This window comes from Erythranthe guttata, chromosome 10, assembly GCF_056151865.1.
Source record: "Erythranthe guttata isolate IM_541 chromosome 10, IM_541, whole genome shotgun sequence".
NCBI lineage: Eukaryota > Viridiplantae > Streptophyta > Magnoliopsida > Lamiales > Phrymaceae > Erythranthe > Erythranthe guttata.
In genome coordinates, this window is record NC_142542.1 from 11915001 (window position 1) to 11934741 (window position 19741).

The 19741-nt window shown below is 38.0% G+C and overlaps 1 protein-coding gene and 1 long non-coding RNA gene across 2 annotated transcripts; both read left to right on the top strand.

Annotated features, from left to right (window-relative positions):
• The first annotated feature begins 804 nt into the window (after positions 1-804).
• LOC148767524 (uncharacterized) lies at positions 805-5146 on the top strand. The gene is made up of 3 exons (XR_016033778.1): positions 805-1279; positions 2576-2661; positions 3172-5146. It is a non-coding gene; the product is annotated as an uncharacterized LOC148767524 (long non-coding RNA).
• Positions 5147-12659: 7513 nt separating this feature from the next.
• On the top strand, positions 12660-18563 carry LOC148767525 (uncharacterized). The gene is made up of 4 exons (XM_088824651.1): positions 12660-13613; positions 13710-14394; positions 16616-16738; positions 16849-18563. The coding sequence occupies exons 1-4, from the start codon at positions 12660-12662 to the stop codon at positions 18561-18563; spliced, it is 3477 nt and encodes a 1158-aa protein (XP_088680777.1).
• The last annotated feature ends 1178 nt before the right edge of the window (positions 18564-19741 follow it).

Sequence of the window (19741 nt, forward strand, 5' to 3'; positions counted from 1 at the left end):
CCGAACATGCCCTAATCGAACGAATAAGCATATGGTTGTTAAACTTGACATTAGCAAGGCTTACGATCGAGTTGAATGGACTTTTCTTCGGAAGATCCTTACCAAATTCGGTTTCTTGCCTAATTTTATAGATCTTATTTTACTTTGTGTATCAAGTGTCTCCTACTCATTTTTATTCAATGGTTCACAATTTGGTTTTGTCTCCCCTTCTCGGGGATTACGTCAGAGTGATTCTCTTTCGCCCTATCTCTTTCTATTTTGTGCAGAGGTCACTAGGCCAAAACAACTCACTGGCGATGTTTTTTTAGTGACGATTTATTAATCGTCGCGGCCTTGCGAAGATTTTAATTAAAAAACGTCGCAAGATGTCGGAAATTATGATTTTGGTGTTTACTCTCGCGACGAAAATATGAATCGTCGCTAACTCGCGACTATAATTTCAAAATCGTCGCAAACGAAAAATAAAAAATAAAAAATATATAAACGACGCACGAATAATATATTTTGTAATTAAATATTTCTACCTTAGCGACGAATAATATATTTACGTCGCTAGAGTAATTGTGAAAAAAAACATTTAATTGGGTTGGCGACGAATTTTATAAACGTAGCGTTATAAAGTGAAAGTATTAATTCGTAGCGACGAAAGTGTAAGAAACGTCGCATGTTAAAAAATTTTTTAAAAAAAATTCTAATTATTTTTTGCGACTATAGTGTATTAATCGTCGCCAAAATAGTTCGTGAAAAAATTCCCCCCTTTTGTAGCGACGGTCCCTATGAAAACGTCGCAAGTCTATTTAGGTTTTTTTTTTTTTTTTTTTTTTTTTTTTTTTTAAAGTTTGCTACGAAAGCCTATAAAACGTCGTAAAGAGATTCGTTTTAGTCTTCGTTTGCTACGATTTGTATAAATCGTCGCCAAAATTTTAATTAGATGACAGACCCTAATTCTATTTCCCCTCTTCTCTAACTCTTTTCTTCTTCGTTTATCTCAATCTCTCTCTTTCAATCTCTCACAACCCACCCTCCGCCGGCGCCTTCCCCTCCGCCTCCGCCTCCGTCCGCCCTCTGCCCTCTCTCCCTCTCCGCCTCCGTCATCCGACCTGCGCCTCCGCCTCCGCCGTCCGCCCCCGCTATCCGCTGTTCTCGTTGTTTTATCAATATCCGGCCAGATCTAGACGGCGGCGGCGCCACCTCCATCTTCTCCCTACGGCCTCGTTCATCTGTAGCTAGGCCTTTGTAACTTCCTCCTCTCTAGGTAGCCCCCAACAACCACAAAAAGGTAATCTTTCTTGCCCTAATTTTTTTTTCTTTGGTTTGAAATCCTAATAAAATTGGCTATGTTAAGTGGTGAACAACAGGTTGTAGAGTTTAGGCAAGTTATAGATTTCCAAGTTCTCGTGTTGTTTTCGAAAATATTGTGTGAATAATTTTTGAAACTCCATTGAAATTCAAAATAAATGTCATGGTATTTGGTTGAAAGAATGATTTATTTGGAATTATAAAGCTGAATGCTCTGTTCTAAAATTCTGTACTAAATTATTATTTATCTCCCATGGATAGGTATTTTACTGAATTGTTTTAATTTGGTATAATTAACATATATGTGAACATTGTTTGAAAATTTCATAAGGTTTGTATGTACGGTTTAAGATATACAAATTTTCAAAGTTGAAGTACATGATGCGTGTGTTTGTGTTCTGTACATGCCATACAAAGTTCCGCTGTTTTTGTTTCTTTCCTTTTACTATTTTTTTCCCTCGTTTGTTCTTCATTGATTTGTGCAAGGGTTCGAAAAATTGAATGAAAATCAAGTTGGGGAAAGAGGAATACCGTAATAGTTTGCTGACAAGTTATCTGGTATGCTTGTAGAATTGGAAAACCTAATCCCTTCTCCATTTAATTTCACTGATAATTACACTGGTGTATGGAAATAGTTTATGCATGAGCATTGTAATTTATTGGTTCAAGTGATCATACATACATTTGTCTAAATCGTGTTGATTGCCCTAACTTGGGCTGTTTAGGTAGTGTTGTGAAATGTGAATCATTCGTTCTTCCCGGAATATCTCGACGAATGTGCTCTGTTTTTTTTTTTTTCAATTTTCAATAATTTCTGTTACAATATTGAATTAAGTGGCGTATTCATCTGTTATGCGTATGGAAATCATCTGCGATTTACGATTCTCTTACTTTAAACCTTGAGATTAGTTACCTGTTAAATGTTTGTTTTACAGCTTATTTCTTCCAACAGATTGCGTGGCCAAGTAAATTATCAGAATTCTATTCCAAGATTATAGTACGAGAATTTTATTAAGACTTTTGTGTATTAAGGTGTGTTTGGTTTTAGCTAAGATTTTGTGTATTGAGGTGTATTAAGACTTTTGTGTATTAAGGTGACTTTTATCCGATCACACGACGTATTTTACTATAATTCTGCATAACCGATTTATTTGCATGTAAATGGCATGAGAGTGGATTGCCTCTGACCCTTTCAAGATATTTCAGACATCTAATATTTGTTTCTGCACGAAAATTTCAACAGTGCAATAACTTACTAGATCGAATATTATTTCAGGCCATGGTTTGTTTGGCTTGCGGCGATAAAGGGGACACCAAGCGCCTTATCTACTGCATCAAGTGTCGGGATTCTGCTATTCATCAGTATGTCTTTTACCAACAAATTCATTTGCACAAACACATGTTACAATCACACTTAGAATGAATGCTGGTTTTTTGGTCAGTATACGGATCATGCATTAGTATTTAAAGCAGATAATAAAATAATTACAGGTCTGCCGATATTTTTAAGAGCCAACTCTTTTGTGACATTTATGATTTATCCACCAACATTGTATGCTACTGTGCCGTGAATGAATTCTGTTCCCTCTCGGTTATTTGTTTTACGTTGATCAGTTGAAAATTATGCGTTACAGCCTTTGACCTCATCAGCTTGCAGATTTCCCCTCTGTGTTTATATCCACAATCCTGTTTGATTTAAGTTTATCTTAGAACAAATTATCTTAATTCGCTGTTACATTTGATCATGTATCTACATAAGAAGCTATAAAATTTGATGGTTGAGGGTTTGTTAGTTTAGTTTAGCAAGGGGCAAACTTCATGGAGTTATGGTGGCCCCGATGGCACCGGTTATCACCAACTTATGCTTCGCAGATAATATACTCTTATTTTCTGCCGAGCATCGGAAGGAGATGCTGAAAGTGTGAAGAGTGTGCTCAGGCGTTTCATCGGGATATCCGGGCTTGAAGTTAACCAAGAGAAGACACACATGAATTTTAGCCAACAAACCCCGTTGGAGCAGAGGGATCGTATTCAGCAGATTCTAGGATTCCAGGTAATTGACAGGCACGACAAATATTTGGGTATGCCCGCTTCGTTGGGGCGAACCCGGAAGAAGGTTTTTGCATATCTTCGGGAACGACTTTGGAGCCGAATTAAAGGTTGGGGGGAAAAACACTTACCGCAGGCCGGCAAAGAGGTACTCATTAAACCGGTGTTGCAAGCAATTCCGACGTTCATCATGAGCTGCATTATGCTTCCGGCGGGTCTCTTACCAGACCGAGAGGCGGCCATTAGAAGATTCTGGTGGGGTAATGGGGTGGGAAAGAGGATGAATTGGATTGCATGGGACAAAATGTGTCGCGGATTGAGGGACCGGGGGATGGGTTTTCGGGATTTGAAATGGTTTAACATCGAAACAACTTTGGAGAATACTCACATCTCCAAACTCTCTACTGTCACAAATACTCAAGGCTCGTTATTTTCCCCAATCAGATATTTTTCGCGCTACACTGGGTTCTAGGCCTTCGGCCACTTGGCGGAGCTTCTTGCTTGCTCGTGATGGTTTTATTCAGGGACTTCGTCGGAAGATTGGCAACGGACAGGATACCTCTATATGGAGGATGCATGGCTCAGAGAGGATGGTAGCTCGCGAATCATTACGAAACGGCCGATGACGACACCTTTTCCAGATCGGGTCTGGGATTTGCTGGACCATACTACCATGCAGTGGAATGTGGGTTTGATTATGCAGACCTTCTGGCCCATTGACCATGAAAGAATTCTCTCCACTCCGGTGGGGTGTCCTTCGGCGAGCGATAGGTGGGTCTGGAAGTTCTCCCATAATGGGGGATTCTCGGTGAGGTCGTGCTACTTTATGTTGCTAAACTCGGGGGTTTGGGACGAGAGAAGGAATTCCGGGGGGGCGTTGGGGACGATCCTGGAAAGCAGTGGAAACTCCTGTGGGAGCTTCAAATCCCACCAAAGGTGCGGGTGTTTTAGTGGCGAGCATGCTCCGATATTATTCCAACTGCAGCTACGTTATTCAGACGGATGATCGCATCGTCGCTGTCTTGTTTCCGCTGCGGGGAACGGGTGGAAACATTCATACATGCGGTATATGGATGTGCGGGAAGTCGGCAGGTTTGAAGTGGAGATGTATTTAAATTACGGCCGATCGCGGATTCTTGCTCGACGTGGCAATGCTTCAATCATTTGAGTGAGATGCTAGGAAAGGACAAACTAGAAATGGCTACCATTGTTACGTGGAAACTTTGGGAAGTTCACAATCGGAAATTACATGGTGAGTTAGCTATGGATTTTTCGGAGGTGCTGAATTGGTGCGACAATTTCTTGGCGGTGTATCGACAACAATTACAACCTTCCCGTCAGCGCCGCCAGACTCACACAAGTTAAATTTCGACGCGGCCTTTCCGGTAGGTTTAGACTTTTATCGCATTGCTGTTGTGGCTCGTGACTCTCAAGGAATGTGTATTAAATGGGTGACAAAGCGCATTACGGGCGGACCTAGCGTGGCCGATGGTGAGGCGCACGCAGCCATGCTCGCGGCAGAATTGGCAGCACGGCATACATGGCGCTCGATCATCTTGGAAGGGGACTGCAAGACGATCATAGACGCAGCTAACGAGGGCGACTTCCACACATATTCCTTCGGAGCCTACTTCGAGGGAATCTTCACTCTGTTAAAATTTGTTTCGCATTTAAAATTTCAATTGGTTCGACGTTCTTGTAACCGTCTAGCTCATTATTTAGCTTCTTTTGATGCTTCTGACTGTTGTGAGGGTGACACTTCACCTTTGCATTTAGCCAATTTGGCATGTTGAGCTAATATATGGGTCGTTTCTCTCAGAAAAAAAAAAAAGAAAAAACTTAGGAAAAAAAGCTTCACAAATAAATAAATAAATAATCCACCAGATTCCCGTGCCCGGAAGAAATTTACACTCATTTAAAACCACACCACATATCGAATATTTAAAACATGGGCGAATGGCAAAAATGCCCATCATATGGGACTTAAATGCATTTTGGTCCACAAAAAAACCAGTCTCTCAATTAAACTCATCCCCATGTCTTTAGTCTAAAATACCCTCCATAATATAATTCTTATCAATTCCATCCATTATGCTCTAACTTCCTTAATATTATACATTGACCCCGAATTTAAACAAATATATCACATTAACCCCCCAATTTTTTTTTCAGAAAATAATTTTTTTTCTGAATTTTTTTTTCCGGCCAGATTCCGGCGTTGACTTTTATTTTTTTTTAAAACTTTTTTTTTTCCTGAATTTTTATTCCGGCCGGTCAACCACCATATACCGTCGGTCTCTGGCGTTGACTTTTTTTTTTTTTTGAATTTTTTTTTCTTAGAAAAAAATATTTTAATTAATATTACTGACTTGGCTACTAAATTACTGTCTTAGACAGTAATATTACTGTCCCAGACAGTAATATTATGAATATTATTTTCCCGAACAATAATGTTATTAATATTATTGTCTAAGACAGTTAAATTATTGTTGGAGACAGTAATTTAGCAGCCAAGGCAGTAATATTAATTAAAATAATTTTTTTAAGAAAAAAAATTCAAAAAAGAAAAAGAAGTCAAATAACAGTTAAATTACTGTCTCCGACAGTTAAATAACTGCTGGAGACAGTAATTTAGCAACAAATGCAATAATTTAATTGACATTTTTTTTTTAAGAATAAAAAAGTCAATTAACAGTTAAATTACTGTCTCCGACAGTTAAATAACTGCTGGAGACAGTAATTTAGCAACGAATACAGTAATATTAATTAAAATAATTTTTTAAAAAAGTCAAATTAACAGTTAAATTATTGTCTCTGACAGTTAAATAACTGTTGGAGACAGTAATTAGCAGCAAAGACAGTAATATTAAGTAAAATATTTTTGAAGAAAAAAAAAGAAAAAAAAAGTCAATTAACAGTTAAATTACTGTCTCTGACAGTTAAATAACTGCCGGAGATAGTAATTTAGCAGCCAATATAGTACTATTAATTAAAATTTTTTTAAGAAATAACAAAATTATAAAAAAAAAAAAGTCAACGCCGGAGACCCGGCGGTCAACGGCAATTGACCGGCCGGAAAAAAAAATTCAGGGAAAAAAAGTTTTTAAAAAAAAAAAAAAAAAGTCAACGCCGGAGACCGGCGGTCTCCGGTAGTGGCGGGTCAAAATTGAAATTATGGTTAAAATTGGTTAATTGATGAAATTGGGCTAAATTGGGGTGTAAATCATGAAATTGGAGTTGAATTGAGTTTCAATGAATTGGAGGTAATTTTGGTATATATAAAATGATTTTCCTTATTTGCAAATAAGTTTGAATGAGCTGGATTTATTTGAAAGACAAAAACGTTGGATGTCCCTCTTTTAATTAAGTGTCCTTGTCATGGGCCTTTTTGTGATTAACCCTTAAAGCATATGTATTTTTTGTTTACTACTTTTTGATTTGATTTTGTGTAATCTTATTAGTAAAAGTAAGGATGCTCTAGTAAATACTAGTAGGGATGGCAGCGGAGCGGGTATGCTCGAAAAAGTGCAATACCAGAACCATTACCATTTAATATAGCTCAAACCATGACCATACCAAACTCATTTAAAAAGTTAATGGAAATATCAGAACAATTACCACCAATATCCGGGTACCCATTTACCATTTAAATTATGGTAATAAAAATAACTTTAGATCCGATAACATTTAAGTAACTCTCAGAAAAAAGAAGAAAAAAAGAAAAAGAAAAAGAAAAAGAAAAAAAAAAGTAAATTATACAAATGTATCCTCCTAAATTATTTAATAGTTTATTTAAAATTTTGCAAAATTATTCTTTTTATTCATATTATGTTGAATTTATATATATATATATATATATATATATATATATATATATATATATATATATATATATATATATATATATATATATATATTAAATGATCGGGTTCCCATGACTGTAAATATAAAACCATAACCATACCAAAACCATTAGCAAACCCTAATAGGTTTCGGTAATGGGTTTTAACTGGAGTGGATATCCGTGGATAGCTAGTGGTTCGGGTTTTTTTTTGTCATCCCTAAATACTATGGTTTTTTTTTTCCGCTCAGATAATAGTTATATTTGTCATTAATTTAAGTAATTTTATTTAATATAATTTATTTTAACACTATTTAATTACTGGCTCCTGTTCTTTTTCTCTCAATCCTTGCAATTAATTATTAACTCTTGTTATTAATATCCTGGTTATATTTTATTTGTTAAATTAATTTTTTCGATTTTTTTTTTTGCTCAAATTTAGGGAAAATATCAAAACTCGGCAATTTTATTGACTCTTATTATTAATTTTTTGGATATATTTTATTTATTAAATTAAATTTTCCAAAGTTTGGTTAGCTCAAAATTAGAGAAAATATAAAAAAATTAGCGATTTTATGGAATTTAGTGATCTCTGTTGTGATTCGATGGTAACTTATTAATAAAATTAAGGTTGCTCCTAATTTATTTAATTAATTTCATTTAATATAATTTATTTTAACAATATTTAATTACTGGCTCCTATACATTTTCTCTAAACCTCTACGATTAATTATTAATTCCTATTATTAATTTTCTGGTTATATTTTATTTATTAAATTAATTTTTTCGGATTTCTTTTTTGCTCAAAGTTAGGGAAAATATCAAATATCAACAATTTTATTGACTCCTGTTATTAATTTTCTGGGTATGTTTTATTTACTAAATTAAATTTTCCAAAGTTTGGTTTGCTCAAAATTAGGGAAAATATAAAAAAAATGGCGATTTTATGGGATTTACATCTCTTCGTGATTCAGTGGTATTTAAATTAATTAGGCTAATTAAATTCCAGCCATTTAAATTAGCCGCATTACAAGGAAAATGAATCATCATAAATTTAAAAAAAATTGACAATTCTGAAAACAAGGTTGAGTAAATCGATGTATATTGACGCAGAATGGAAGCACGGTAAAGGATTAATTTCTACGAATTAATCCTATAGAACAAAATAACATTCGGAATCCACCAGAAAAATAAAGAAAACTCTAAATATTTTATTAAAATTCGAAATTCTTCTCAAAATAAAGTCCTAAGGCACCTATTTATACTAAAAAACTGAAAACCCTAATTAAACTAAGAAAATACTAAAAATTACAAAAAACGGCAAAAATGAGTTAAATACTAATTCTAGTAGATCTCGTAATTTTGGGAACAACCCAATTTACGGAATCCTAATACGATGTTTCTATGATTTGATATTAATTTTCTAAAATTTACCTAAAATAGCAAAAACGAACTTTTAGGAGTCTAAACGACGTTGGATTGCTGAAATTTGACCTGGTTCATGAGCTATGCTCACGAGTTTTGTTCCTTGCGCCGTTTCACTGGAGATAGAGTTCGTTTCGTACTCAAATACAATTTGAGTTCGTTGAAAACATTTATTTTTCCATAATTTCTTTCGATATCTCCACCGATGCCCATTAATAACTCTTCTCCCAATTAAATAGTTATTTTGCAATTTGAATCCAATTTGACGTTCCTTATCAATTAAATGTTATTTTGCTCTGATACCAACTGACGCAGAACGGAAGCACGGTAAAGGATTAATTTCTACGAATTAATCCTTTAGAACAAAATAACATTCGGAATCCACCAGAAAAATAGAGAAAACTCTAAATATTTTATTAAAATTCGAAATTCTTCTCAAATTAAAGTCCTAAGGTGCCTATTTATACTAAAAAACTGAAAACCCTAATTAAACCAAGAAAATACTAAAAACTACAAAAAACGGCAAAAACGAGTTAAATTCTAATTCTAGTAGATCTCGTAATTTTGTGAACAACCCAATTTACGGAATCCTAATACAATGTTTCTATGATTTGATATTAATTTTCTAAAACTTACCTAAAATAGCAAAAACGAACTTTTAGGAGTCTAAACGACGTTGGATTGCTGAAATTTGACGTGATTCATGAGTTTTGCTCATGAGTTTTGTTCCTTGCGCCGTTTCACTTGAGATAGAGTTCGTTTCGTACTCAAATACAATTTGCGTTCGTTGAAAACCCTTATTTTTCCATAATTTCTTTTGATATCTCCACCGATGCCCATTAATAACTCTTCTTCGAATTAAATAGTTATTTTGCAATTTGAATCAAATTTGACGTTCCTTATCACATATCTTCATATATAAATCTTCACACCGACGTAACTTATGTTAATGATTTTTCTCTGCAACTCCGGAACCTTTCACTTGGACTAGCAATCTGTAGAATCAACCCTTTGACTATACGTGGTTTCAAATGATGCCAACAACTGATTATTTATATATTTGATTCTCATTGTTTATTCTTTTAACAAGCTTTTTATTTTTGTATACTATTCAGTGACATGTTTCAGTACTTGGATTGATGCAACTGATTGCATGTGGCTAAACATATGAAATTGTATAAGAAATCACTTTGTGGACGTTATTATTTGTGAATGCAATAATAACTCAGAAGCCGAATTGAAATATGCTAAATTTCTCAAACTTAAATTAGGAACTTGGATGCAATTTCCCCAACCCACCACACTGCCACCAGCAACCACCGAACCACCAGCAACGCCAATTCCCCCACCACGGCCCCAACTCCGCCAACAGTTGCACTCTTGGCACATTGTAAAAATTTGATTAGAGGAGTCCATGTGGTGGCATGAAATCTCGCTGACACTGATTATTCAATTTTGAACGTTTTGACTTGATCATAACCTTTTCTTGGAACTTTTAACACAAAATTCTACTGTTAATTTACAATATTTTATTTGAAGATATTTCTTTACTATAGTGAAATTATAATATTATATGAAAAATGTATCAAACGCAATATACAAAATAAAATTTAATAAAATATTTTAACTAAACACGTGCAATGCATGTGCACCTTTCTAGTACCCTATAAAATATGCAATCCAGGTAGTGCTAAAGGAGGGTCTGACAAAAAAAGGACTTGGCAAACGAGAAATTAGTTAGATAGCTTATTGTTGGGAAAATACTACATGCACAACACATGTCGTAACAGGTAGGGTAAATTAGACACACTCTTGAGGTATGCTAAAATAACTTTAAGGTCTCCGTGATATTAGTGATTACAATCATCGAAACATTGTTAGAAGTTCTATCGGGATAATGCATTTGATACATTATCCGGATTGAATTCTAACAGACTATTAGTTTCAGTAAGTGGTGGAGACAACATCGTGTAGACGAACAAATTTTCAAGCAATTAAATTGCTAATTTCCATAGAGCGGAGTGAATTTATTCAAGTGGCAAATATTTATTTAAATATCAATTATATGTTTTATATTTTAATATTAAGAATTTTAATTATTAAATAAATTCTTAATGTAAATAGATAATTGATTTTAAATATATATTGGCCAATAGAATTATTTCTTCTTTCCCAAGTTATAAGAAATAAATATCAATTAATTATTGGTCAATCAGACTATTTCTTCTCTTCCAAGTTACAAGAGATAAATATCAATTTAAATCGGGCCAATCAAATCGTGCCACATCATCAGTAAGGCCCATCAAGAACTCTTGTTCTACCACTATAAATAGGGACCCTCCTTTCACAATTCAAACACAACTGAAGAAGCATAAACCGTAGGAGCGAAATTCTCTCTACAATTCAAGAAGCAAGGAAGAAGAATTCGTAGGAGGTAAGATTCTCTCTCTACATTCAAAGTGTTCTTCGCCAAATTATAGGTGTTCTTGAGCAAATTCAAGGCGTTCTTCATCAAATCCAGCGTTCGATCCGAGATAACGGTACCAAACCTTCGGATTAACGTTAATCAATTCAAGTCAAGATCATTGGAAGATTGAAGGGCCAAATCCATCAAGAATTTCAAGATCTTCAAGTCAAATTTAGTCAAAGTTCAACGTTCGATCCGAGATTCAAGTCGCAAGACCCTTGTAAAATGTTATTCAAATCCAAAATCAAATCCGGAGAAGATAAAATCAACGACCCGACTCCGAAAATTCAAGTCAACTATATATTGTTCTAGAGAGAAGAATCAGAGGATTAAAATAGAGATTATAACCTGCAATTGATTTATTTTAATTCAATAAAAAATTATCTTTGTTCAATTTTTCTTGTTTGTTTATATCGCAGATAAGAATTTGTTGTTACAAATTTTGGTACGCCCGGTGGGACATCTCTACCTCTCATCTATTCTCTCTCTCGAAGATCCTCGAAGGATTGCGGTAACTGCTCGCGATGAAGGCTGCTACTTCGAATTCATCAAGTGTAGGCGTAGTTACAAGGAGTATGGCTAAGAAACTGCAGGCATCCTCCGAGACTAGCTCGACACCGCAAATCATTGAGAAAGGCTCATCTCCTCTCGTCACACAGGTGAAGACGTGGAAGGATCTGGAGGAGAAGCTTCATCATCCACGTCCCGTTCAACATCAAACTACTCTGAGGTGGCCCCCGTCATGACAACACATGCTACGACCATGGAGGAGCAAATGGCGAGCTTGACCAAGGCCATTGAAGGGCTAACAAAACACATTCAAGAACAGGACTCCCAAATCGTTATATTAAGGAACAAAGTTGACGGTAGCCACGACGTGGGAAAACAAGGTGAAAATCACACTGAAGCTGAAACTTCTGCAAGGCGACATCCAATCGAAAGGGAGAAGAGCCCGGCTGAAGAATTCCAGATTTCGTCAGAGGGGTTGATTCCTATAGACCAATTGAAGGAGTTCATCATGGAACTATTAAGGACAAATTTGATGAGGGTTCAAAATCGTCGTCAACATACACCAAGCCATACACTTTAAGAGTAGACGACTTGAAGATGCCAATTGGTTACCAACCCCCGAAATTTCAGCAATTTGATGGCAAGGGCAACCCAAAACAACATGTGGCACATTTCATTGAAACTTGTAACAATGCCGGGACTTTTGGAGACTATCTCGTTAAACAATTCGTCCGATCATTGAAGGGGAATGCTTTCGATTGGTATACTGACCTAGAACCGAACTCAATTGACAGTTGGAGTCAGAGGGAACAAGAATTTTTTAATCGCTTCTACAGCACCCGAAGAACAGTGAGCATGATCGAGCTCACGAACTCTCGCCAGTGGAAAGAAGAGGCTGTCATAGACTACATTAACCGTTGGAGGAATTTAAGTCTGAATTGAAATGATCGATTGTCAGAGGCTTCAGCTATCGAGATGTGCATTCAACGAATGCATTGGGGACTCCGATATATCCTGCAACGGATTCAACCTAAGACTTTCGAAGAGTTGGCCACTAGAGCGCACGACATGGAGTTAAGCATTATGGCTAGTGGAGTTGAGGGACCACCAGTTCAAGAGCCTCGACAGTCGAAAGAAAAACAAGACTTTCGGAAAGGGGGTAGAGTTTTCTCTAAAACCTCAAGCAAAGAATCTTTGGCAGTGAATGCAACCCCTATCAAATTGCAAGGAAAAATGAACGGAAACAATGAGGAAAAACAAGATTTTTCCCAAGAAAGAAGAGAAAGAAGACTTACCCTAAAAGAAATGCAAGCAAGGGAGTACCCGTTCCTCGACACTGACGTGGCTGGAATATTTGACGATTTGCTAAGTTTAAAACTTATTGAGTTACCTGAAATGAAGCACCCCGAAGAAGCTAACAAGACCGATGACCCAAAATACTGCAAGTATCATCGGTTGGTCGGGCTCCCAATTCACGATTGCTTCGTATTCAAAGATAAAGTTATGCAGCTAGCTCGCCAAGGAAAGATATCACTTGAAGAGATCAGCGCCACTACAAATTTTATCGTCAGCACTTTCAAGTCCCTTGACATGACGACAAAGAACGTATACGAAGGAGATGATGATTGTATCAACATCTCATGCAAGGCAATAATCGAAAAGGAGATCGCTGCTAATGGAACGACTCCGTCTCCAAATGAAGCTTGTGTGGTGATTGGTAAATGCATGTCAACAATGACTTTCGCTGATGAAGATTTGCTTCTTGGTTCCAAACCACGTAATAGGCCATTGTTTGTTGCCGGCTACGCTCGTGAGCAGAAAGTGAATAGAATTTTAATTGATGGAGGTTCTGCAGTCAATATTCTGCCATTGCACACTTTAAAGGAATTGGGGATCTCCACGGATGAGCTCAAAACTAGTCGCTTGATGATCCAAGGATTTAATAAAGAAGGACAAAGAGCCATTGGTATTATAAGGATAGAGTTGTTAATGGATGATATGTTGTCCAGCGCGCTGTTTCATGTCATTGATGCAAGAACCTCATATCGCATGCTTCTCGGGCGACCTTGGATATATGAGAATAGTGTGGTTCCTTCTTCTTGGCACTAATGCTTAAAGTATTGTCGAGACGGAGTAGTTAAAATAATACTCGCCGACGATAAACCGTTCACCGAGGCAGAAGCCCACTTTGCTGATGCTAAATACTATCTTGATGACGAGAAGACAGTAAATGCTAAAGAAATTCTACCAGTCGAAGAACCAAAGCGAAGAAATAATCAAGACAAGGATCCTTTAGCATGTGAGGCTTTGAAAGATTTGATCTTTCCCCTAACACCAATTGATGAGAAGCGATCAACTTCTCAACCACCTAAAGGATTTGATCGTCCCACAGAAGGAACCCAAGAGGAATGCGAAGAATTCTCCGAGTCCCAAATGACAAAATGTTTTGGCCCAAAATCTTATAAACTCTTAGTGAAAGCCGGTTACAACCCATGTGAAGATTCTACACTAGGAAGGCTTCCTACCGAAGTTCTTGGCGAAAAGATGCATGGCCTCAATACTACTCAGATAATGTTGAAAGAAAAAGGACATGCTATTCAAAGTCCTCGAGTTGGTCTTGGATATGTTCCACAAAAGCCAATTCGTATTGCTATCAATAGAGCTACCAATAATTACATAATCGAAGATGAATTCTCATCAACAGACGATTTTCTTGAAAGTGGAACAAAAGTGAGAAGGACATCCGTCTTTGATAGGCTTACACCATCTGTCTTCGATAGACTTGCTGTTGGGGATTGTGCATGTATACGCAGCGGAATTCAAAATTTTTAGATCGAACTAGTTTCGATTACATGCATAAACTAATCATATAGCCAACGTACCTTAACGCTTCCGCCATACACATGGTAATTATCGATTTTTATCATGACATGTAAAACCGAAAAATATAAAACATGCTTGTTCATCATATTACAAAATCGAAACACGCAATCACATATCGCACATGCTCGTAAATTAAAATTCATACAAACATGTTCGAATTAAATTTACGAAAGTTTCGATTTAATTACCTCTTGTAGCGTGAGATTTCGACGAATCGAAATCAAACTCAAACCCGTACAAGTTGCATTATACCACTCCTAGGGGCAGCAAGAATATCACCAAGCGGCAACTGGTCCGACGGTGAGGCGACGGCGGCGCGTGCAAGTCAGCGGCGGCGGCGCGTGGGCGGTGCAGCGGTGCAGCGGCGGTGTGGTGATTCCTTCGGGGCAGCAGCTCCTCTCCAATTAGGTTTCACCTCGAATAAACCGATCTCCCCCTACTGTAGCACTAGATACAAAGGGGTTAGATAACAAGGGAAACACGAGAGAGAAAGAAGAGGGAAAACCGGCGGTTTCCAGTCGGCGGACGGCGCCGGTGCAACGGGGCAGCAGCGGCCGAAAGGCTTGGGCGGCTAGGGTTTGACGGCTAGGGTTTTTGGAGTAAAAAATCTGATCTCAAACTCTTGTTTGAGGTCTATTTATACTAGGGTTCTCAACCCTTGTGGGTTTAAGTCATTGGGCTTGACCCACTGATGCATTAAGCCCATTCCCTCGTCGGCCTCGTTTCTAACAAACGATCGTTCACAAAATTATAACAAAATTATATTTGTGACGTGCTCAAAGTCCTCGTCGAGACGAGTGCCTTTTCGAAATTTCCAATTTCCAAAAATGGAAACTTCCACTTCAGTGGACCTGCTAAATCGGGAAACTTCCCAATTTAGAAAGTTCACTAAATTCCGCATGTCTCTCTTTCTCTACGTTTATTCCGACTCGTAATCCACAATCACGAATCTTGGACTCAATCATATTGACCTCCAACTTTGCAAAGATTAACATTTTAACCTATGCTCATTGTTATCAAGGATCCGTATTACACCAGAAGTGTGACCCTCAATGGTTCAGGTGTATGCTAGCCGTGGGCTCACAACTCTTTGTGATTCAAACAACACATTGTTCTTATACGAACTCCTCCCAAGAGTCCCGATTAGAGTAAAACTCATTTTACCTAATCCCCGATCAAATCGGTGCCCAACGAATCAAGATTGGCGTCTAGCAACTACGCATCATGATTCCCTAGATACAAGTGAAGTGCCTGCAAGAACCTTATGATATAGTTAGCGTACACTACGATCCCTTCGCAGCACATGTCCCGATTGAACTAGAGGCATTGGTTTACCGAGACCTCTTATAAAGTTCAATAACCGTGCGAACGTTCTAGGTATTATAAATCCGTTCGTGTGCGACTTAGGGAAACACATTTCCCTAATCACCCCACTATCAACTCTGGCCAGAGATTCCTTGGATTATAAACTGTCAGAACACACAGGACATCCATGACTACTCAAGCGCTCGAATCCCCTACTACAATGCACAGACTTCACACTAGATTTCGGATTGCACAAACGTTGGCCCTTGGAGTGGTCCGCTGTGGGACTCAGGGACAGGTCACGATACAATCGGTCCTCTAGTGAAGTCACGGTGATGTCTGGGTCTTAAGAACTAATGGTGTACAACTATATCTTAGAAACCTATTATTCGATGAATGAGAACCACTTATAGATTTCTAGGGCGAGGGAGTTCAGTGAACTCATCTAGTATGAGCACCCACTCAAGTATGCCGATGTCACAACACCGAGGACTGATGAGACGCAGTACACATACACTAAGTGCTAGTCTCAAAAGGGAAAGGCCGGTATCCTCATTATTGGCGTAACCCATCGACTAGGAACAAGGTTTAACAGTTACATTACATTGCTGAGTTATCTCACGATTCTACTAGATCAACTCACAGTAATAGAGTAACTCGTTAGGACTATATCTATGCTGCTTGCATGGGATAAGAGATATAGAATGCCAAATGAAATATTTTGTTATTACGAACGAAAAACAATTGTTTTATTACAAGGAAAAAGAGAAGGACCACAGCCACAAGTTGTCTTGTTGGTCACCTACTATAACACTTGCGCCATCCGTCTTTGATAGACTTGGACCACTTAGAGAGTGGGGGCATGAAAAAGGCGACAAACGAGGGTTTGATAGACTTACGCCATCCGTCTTTGATAGGCTTGGACCACTTAGAAAGTGGGGGCATAACAGAAGGAACAAGCAAGATGTGGGTGTCTTTAATACTAAAATCACCAAAACACGAAGGATTCGAAGTTCGGTTCCATCTCGCATGAAACGGCGTACTTATTTGACCATATCATGTGGTGAAGAGTTGAAGGCTAAATTGCGAACTGTCGTCTTTACAAAAATCCAAGACGACGAGAAAGATGACAAAGGTAGTGTGGCATCATCGTATCATATCACTTTAAGTGAAATAGACGTGATTGAGGAAAAAGACGCTGAAATTGCCCCACCCGAGCTTGAAGAAGGAGTCAAAGCCACCATCGATGAGTTAAAGGAAATTAATTTAGGAGATGCGGAGAATCCTCGACCAATCTACATTAGCGCTTTACTGGCCGTCAACGAAGAGGAGACTTATATTGAATTGTTGCACGAGTTCAAGGATGTATTTGCATGGTCTTATAAAAAAATGCCCGGATTGGACCCAAAAGTGGCAATACATCATCTCTCCGTGAAGAAAGGAGCTCGCCCTGTGAAGCAAGGCCAACGTAGATTTAGACTTGAATTAGTCCCTGCAATTGAGGCTGAAGTGAACAAACTTATTGAGGTTGGTTTCATTCGAGAAGTCAAGTACCCAACATGGATTTCAAGTATCGTCCCTGTTAGAAAGAAGAATGGACAAATTCGTGTATGTGTTGACTTTAGAGATTTGAACGAAGCATGCCCTAAGGACGACTTTCCAATGCCAATAGCCGAACTAATGATTAATGCTACTACGGGCCACGAAGCATTATCGTTTATGGATGGGTCGTCCGGATACAATCAAATACGAATGGCACCGAGAGACGAAGAATTAACAACCTTTCGCACTCCTAAGGGCATCTATTGCTATAAAGTGATGCCATTTGGCTTGAAAAATGCCGGTGCTACATACCAAAGAGACATGCAGAAGATATTTGATGACATGCTCCATAAAGATGTTGAATGTTATGTGGATGACTTGGTGGTTAAATCCAAAAGAAGGGAAGATCATCTCCAAAATTTGAGAAAAGTCTTCGAGCGCTTGAGAAGGTACCAATTGAAGATGAATCCGTTGAAATGTGCATTTGGTGTTACTTCGGGGAAGTTTCTTGGATTCGTAGTTCGTCACCGAGGCATAGAAATCGAAGAAGCCAAGATTGATGCAATTTTAAAGATTCGCGAGCCTAGGAACATTCATGAGCTCAAAAGTTTGCAAGGAAAGTTGGCATACCTAAGAAGGTTCATTTTAAACTTAGTCGGTCGATGTCAACCATTCAGCCGACTCATGAAGAAAAATGTTCCCTTTGAATGGAATGAAGCTTGCACTAGTGCCTTTGAAAGTATAAAATCGTATTTAACGAAGCCTCCTGTATTGATTGCACCTGTGCCCGGACGATCGTTAATAATCTATATTGCTGCTCAAGAACGATCTGTCGGAGCTTTACTAGCCCACGAGAATGATGATGGAAAAGAGAGCGCCTTATACTACTTGAGTAGAACAATGACACCAAATGAATTGAACTACTCGCCAAACGAAAAGACATGCTTAGCGCTCATTTTTGCAATTCAAAAGTTGAAGCATTATTTTCAAGCACATGTTGTCCGCCTAATCTCAAGAATGAATCCTCTAAAGTATGTCATGTCAAAACCCGTCCTATCCGACAGACTCGCAAGGTGGTACCTGCAATTGCAGCAATTTGACATAACATATATTCCACAAAAAGCTGTGAAAGGACAAGTTCTAGCCGATTTCTTGGCGAATCACCCTATCCCTGCAGAGTGGGAGCTATCCGACGATTTACCCGATGAAGATGTTCTTGTGATTGAAGTTAGTCCTCCCTAGAAGATGTACTTTGATGGAGCTTCTCACAGAGAAGGAGCGGGCGCAGGAGTAGTATTCGTCGCATCCAACGGCGAAGTGTTGCCTCACTCTTTTACCTAAACACAAAATTGCTCTAACAATGTTGCTGAATATCAAGCTCTTATCCTTGGGCTAGAGATGGCTGTTGATGTAAAGCAACTAAATTTGGAGGTATATGGAGACTCCAAGTTGGTGATCAATCAGATACTCGGATCATACGAAGTAAAGAAGCTCGATTTACTCCCTTATGTGGATTATGCCAAAAGACTTATTGGATACCTTGGTGATGTGACGATAGAGCATGTGCCAAGAAAGGATAACAAACAAGCGGATGCATTGGCAAAACTTGCTTCTACTTTAGCCATGCCCGAAGACGAAAATCGTATACCAATTTTCAAGAGGTGGGTCGTACCACCAATCTTTGAACATGAAGAAATTGAAGAAGACGAAACTCGAGTGGTTTACGTGTTTGAAATCGAGAAAGAAGATTGACGTCAATCATTTGTGGATTACTTGAAGTACGAAAAGTTGCCGAGTAAATTGCAAATACCACCCCTGTGTAATTCTTAATTGCTAAAAAAGTCCTTGTGTTATAAAAATTAGCAAAAACCCCCCTATGATTAACAGTCAAAGGCGAAAAAGTCCATTAAAGCTGCTCGTGGTAATCACGCGCGGGTTGTGCGGTTCTTTTTGAAAATTTGGGGGTAAAATGACATAAACACCCTTTTATACATATAAATGTAAAATGTATGTTAAATTTGATGTAATTTTAAATAAATCAAATTCAAAGGACCAAATAGCAATTTTTAAAATCTTAAATCCCAATCATCTTCGTTCTCCCCATCTCCCTCTCAAGTCTCAACGCCCCCACTTTGGGAAAAAAAAACCAGCACCTAATTCTTCTTCCCCAAAATTTCTGGAACTCAAAACAGGAAAGGCAACAACCATGGTCACTACCGCCGCCAAAGCCGCCCCTAATTCTTTCATACCTGTAGCTCTGTCGAAGCCGGCAGCCTCACGAAACAGTGGAGGAGAAGAGCAAGGTATCTGATGCCTCCCCATTGTTTTTCTGTTTTTACCGTCTTCTCCGACGATGGTTCTAGAGTTTGCAAAAAAAGAAAAGGCTGGTGTGGAACTGGTTGACGGCGCCGCCGTAGAGG

Bases quoted from the DNA above. Each gene is read 5' to 3' on its own strand.
- LOC148767525 (XM_088824651.1), top strand. From the start codon at position 12,660: ATGGAGTTAAGCATTATGGCTAGTGGAGTTGAGGGACCACCAGTTCAA. The intron at 14,395-16,615 runs GTATACGCAGCG...CGTCTTTGATAG, and splicing joins TGCTGTTGGGGATTGTGCAT to ACTTGGACCACTTAGAGAGT. The intron at 16,739-16,848 runs GCAAGATGTGGG...CATGTGGTGAAG, and splicing joins GGGCATAACAGAAGGAACAA to AGTTGAAGGCTAAATTGCGA.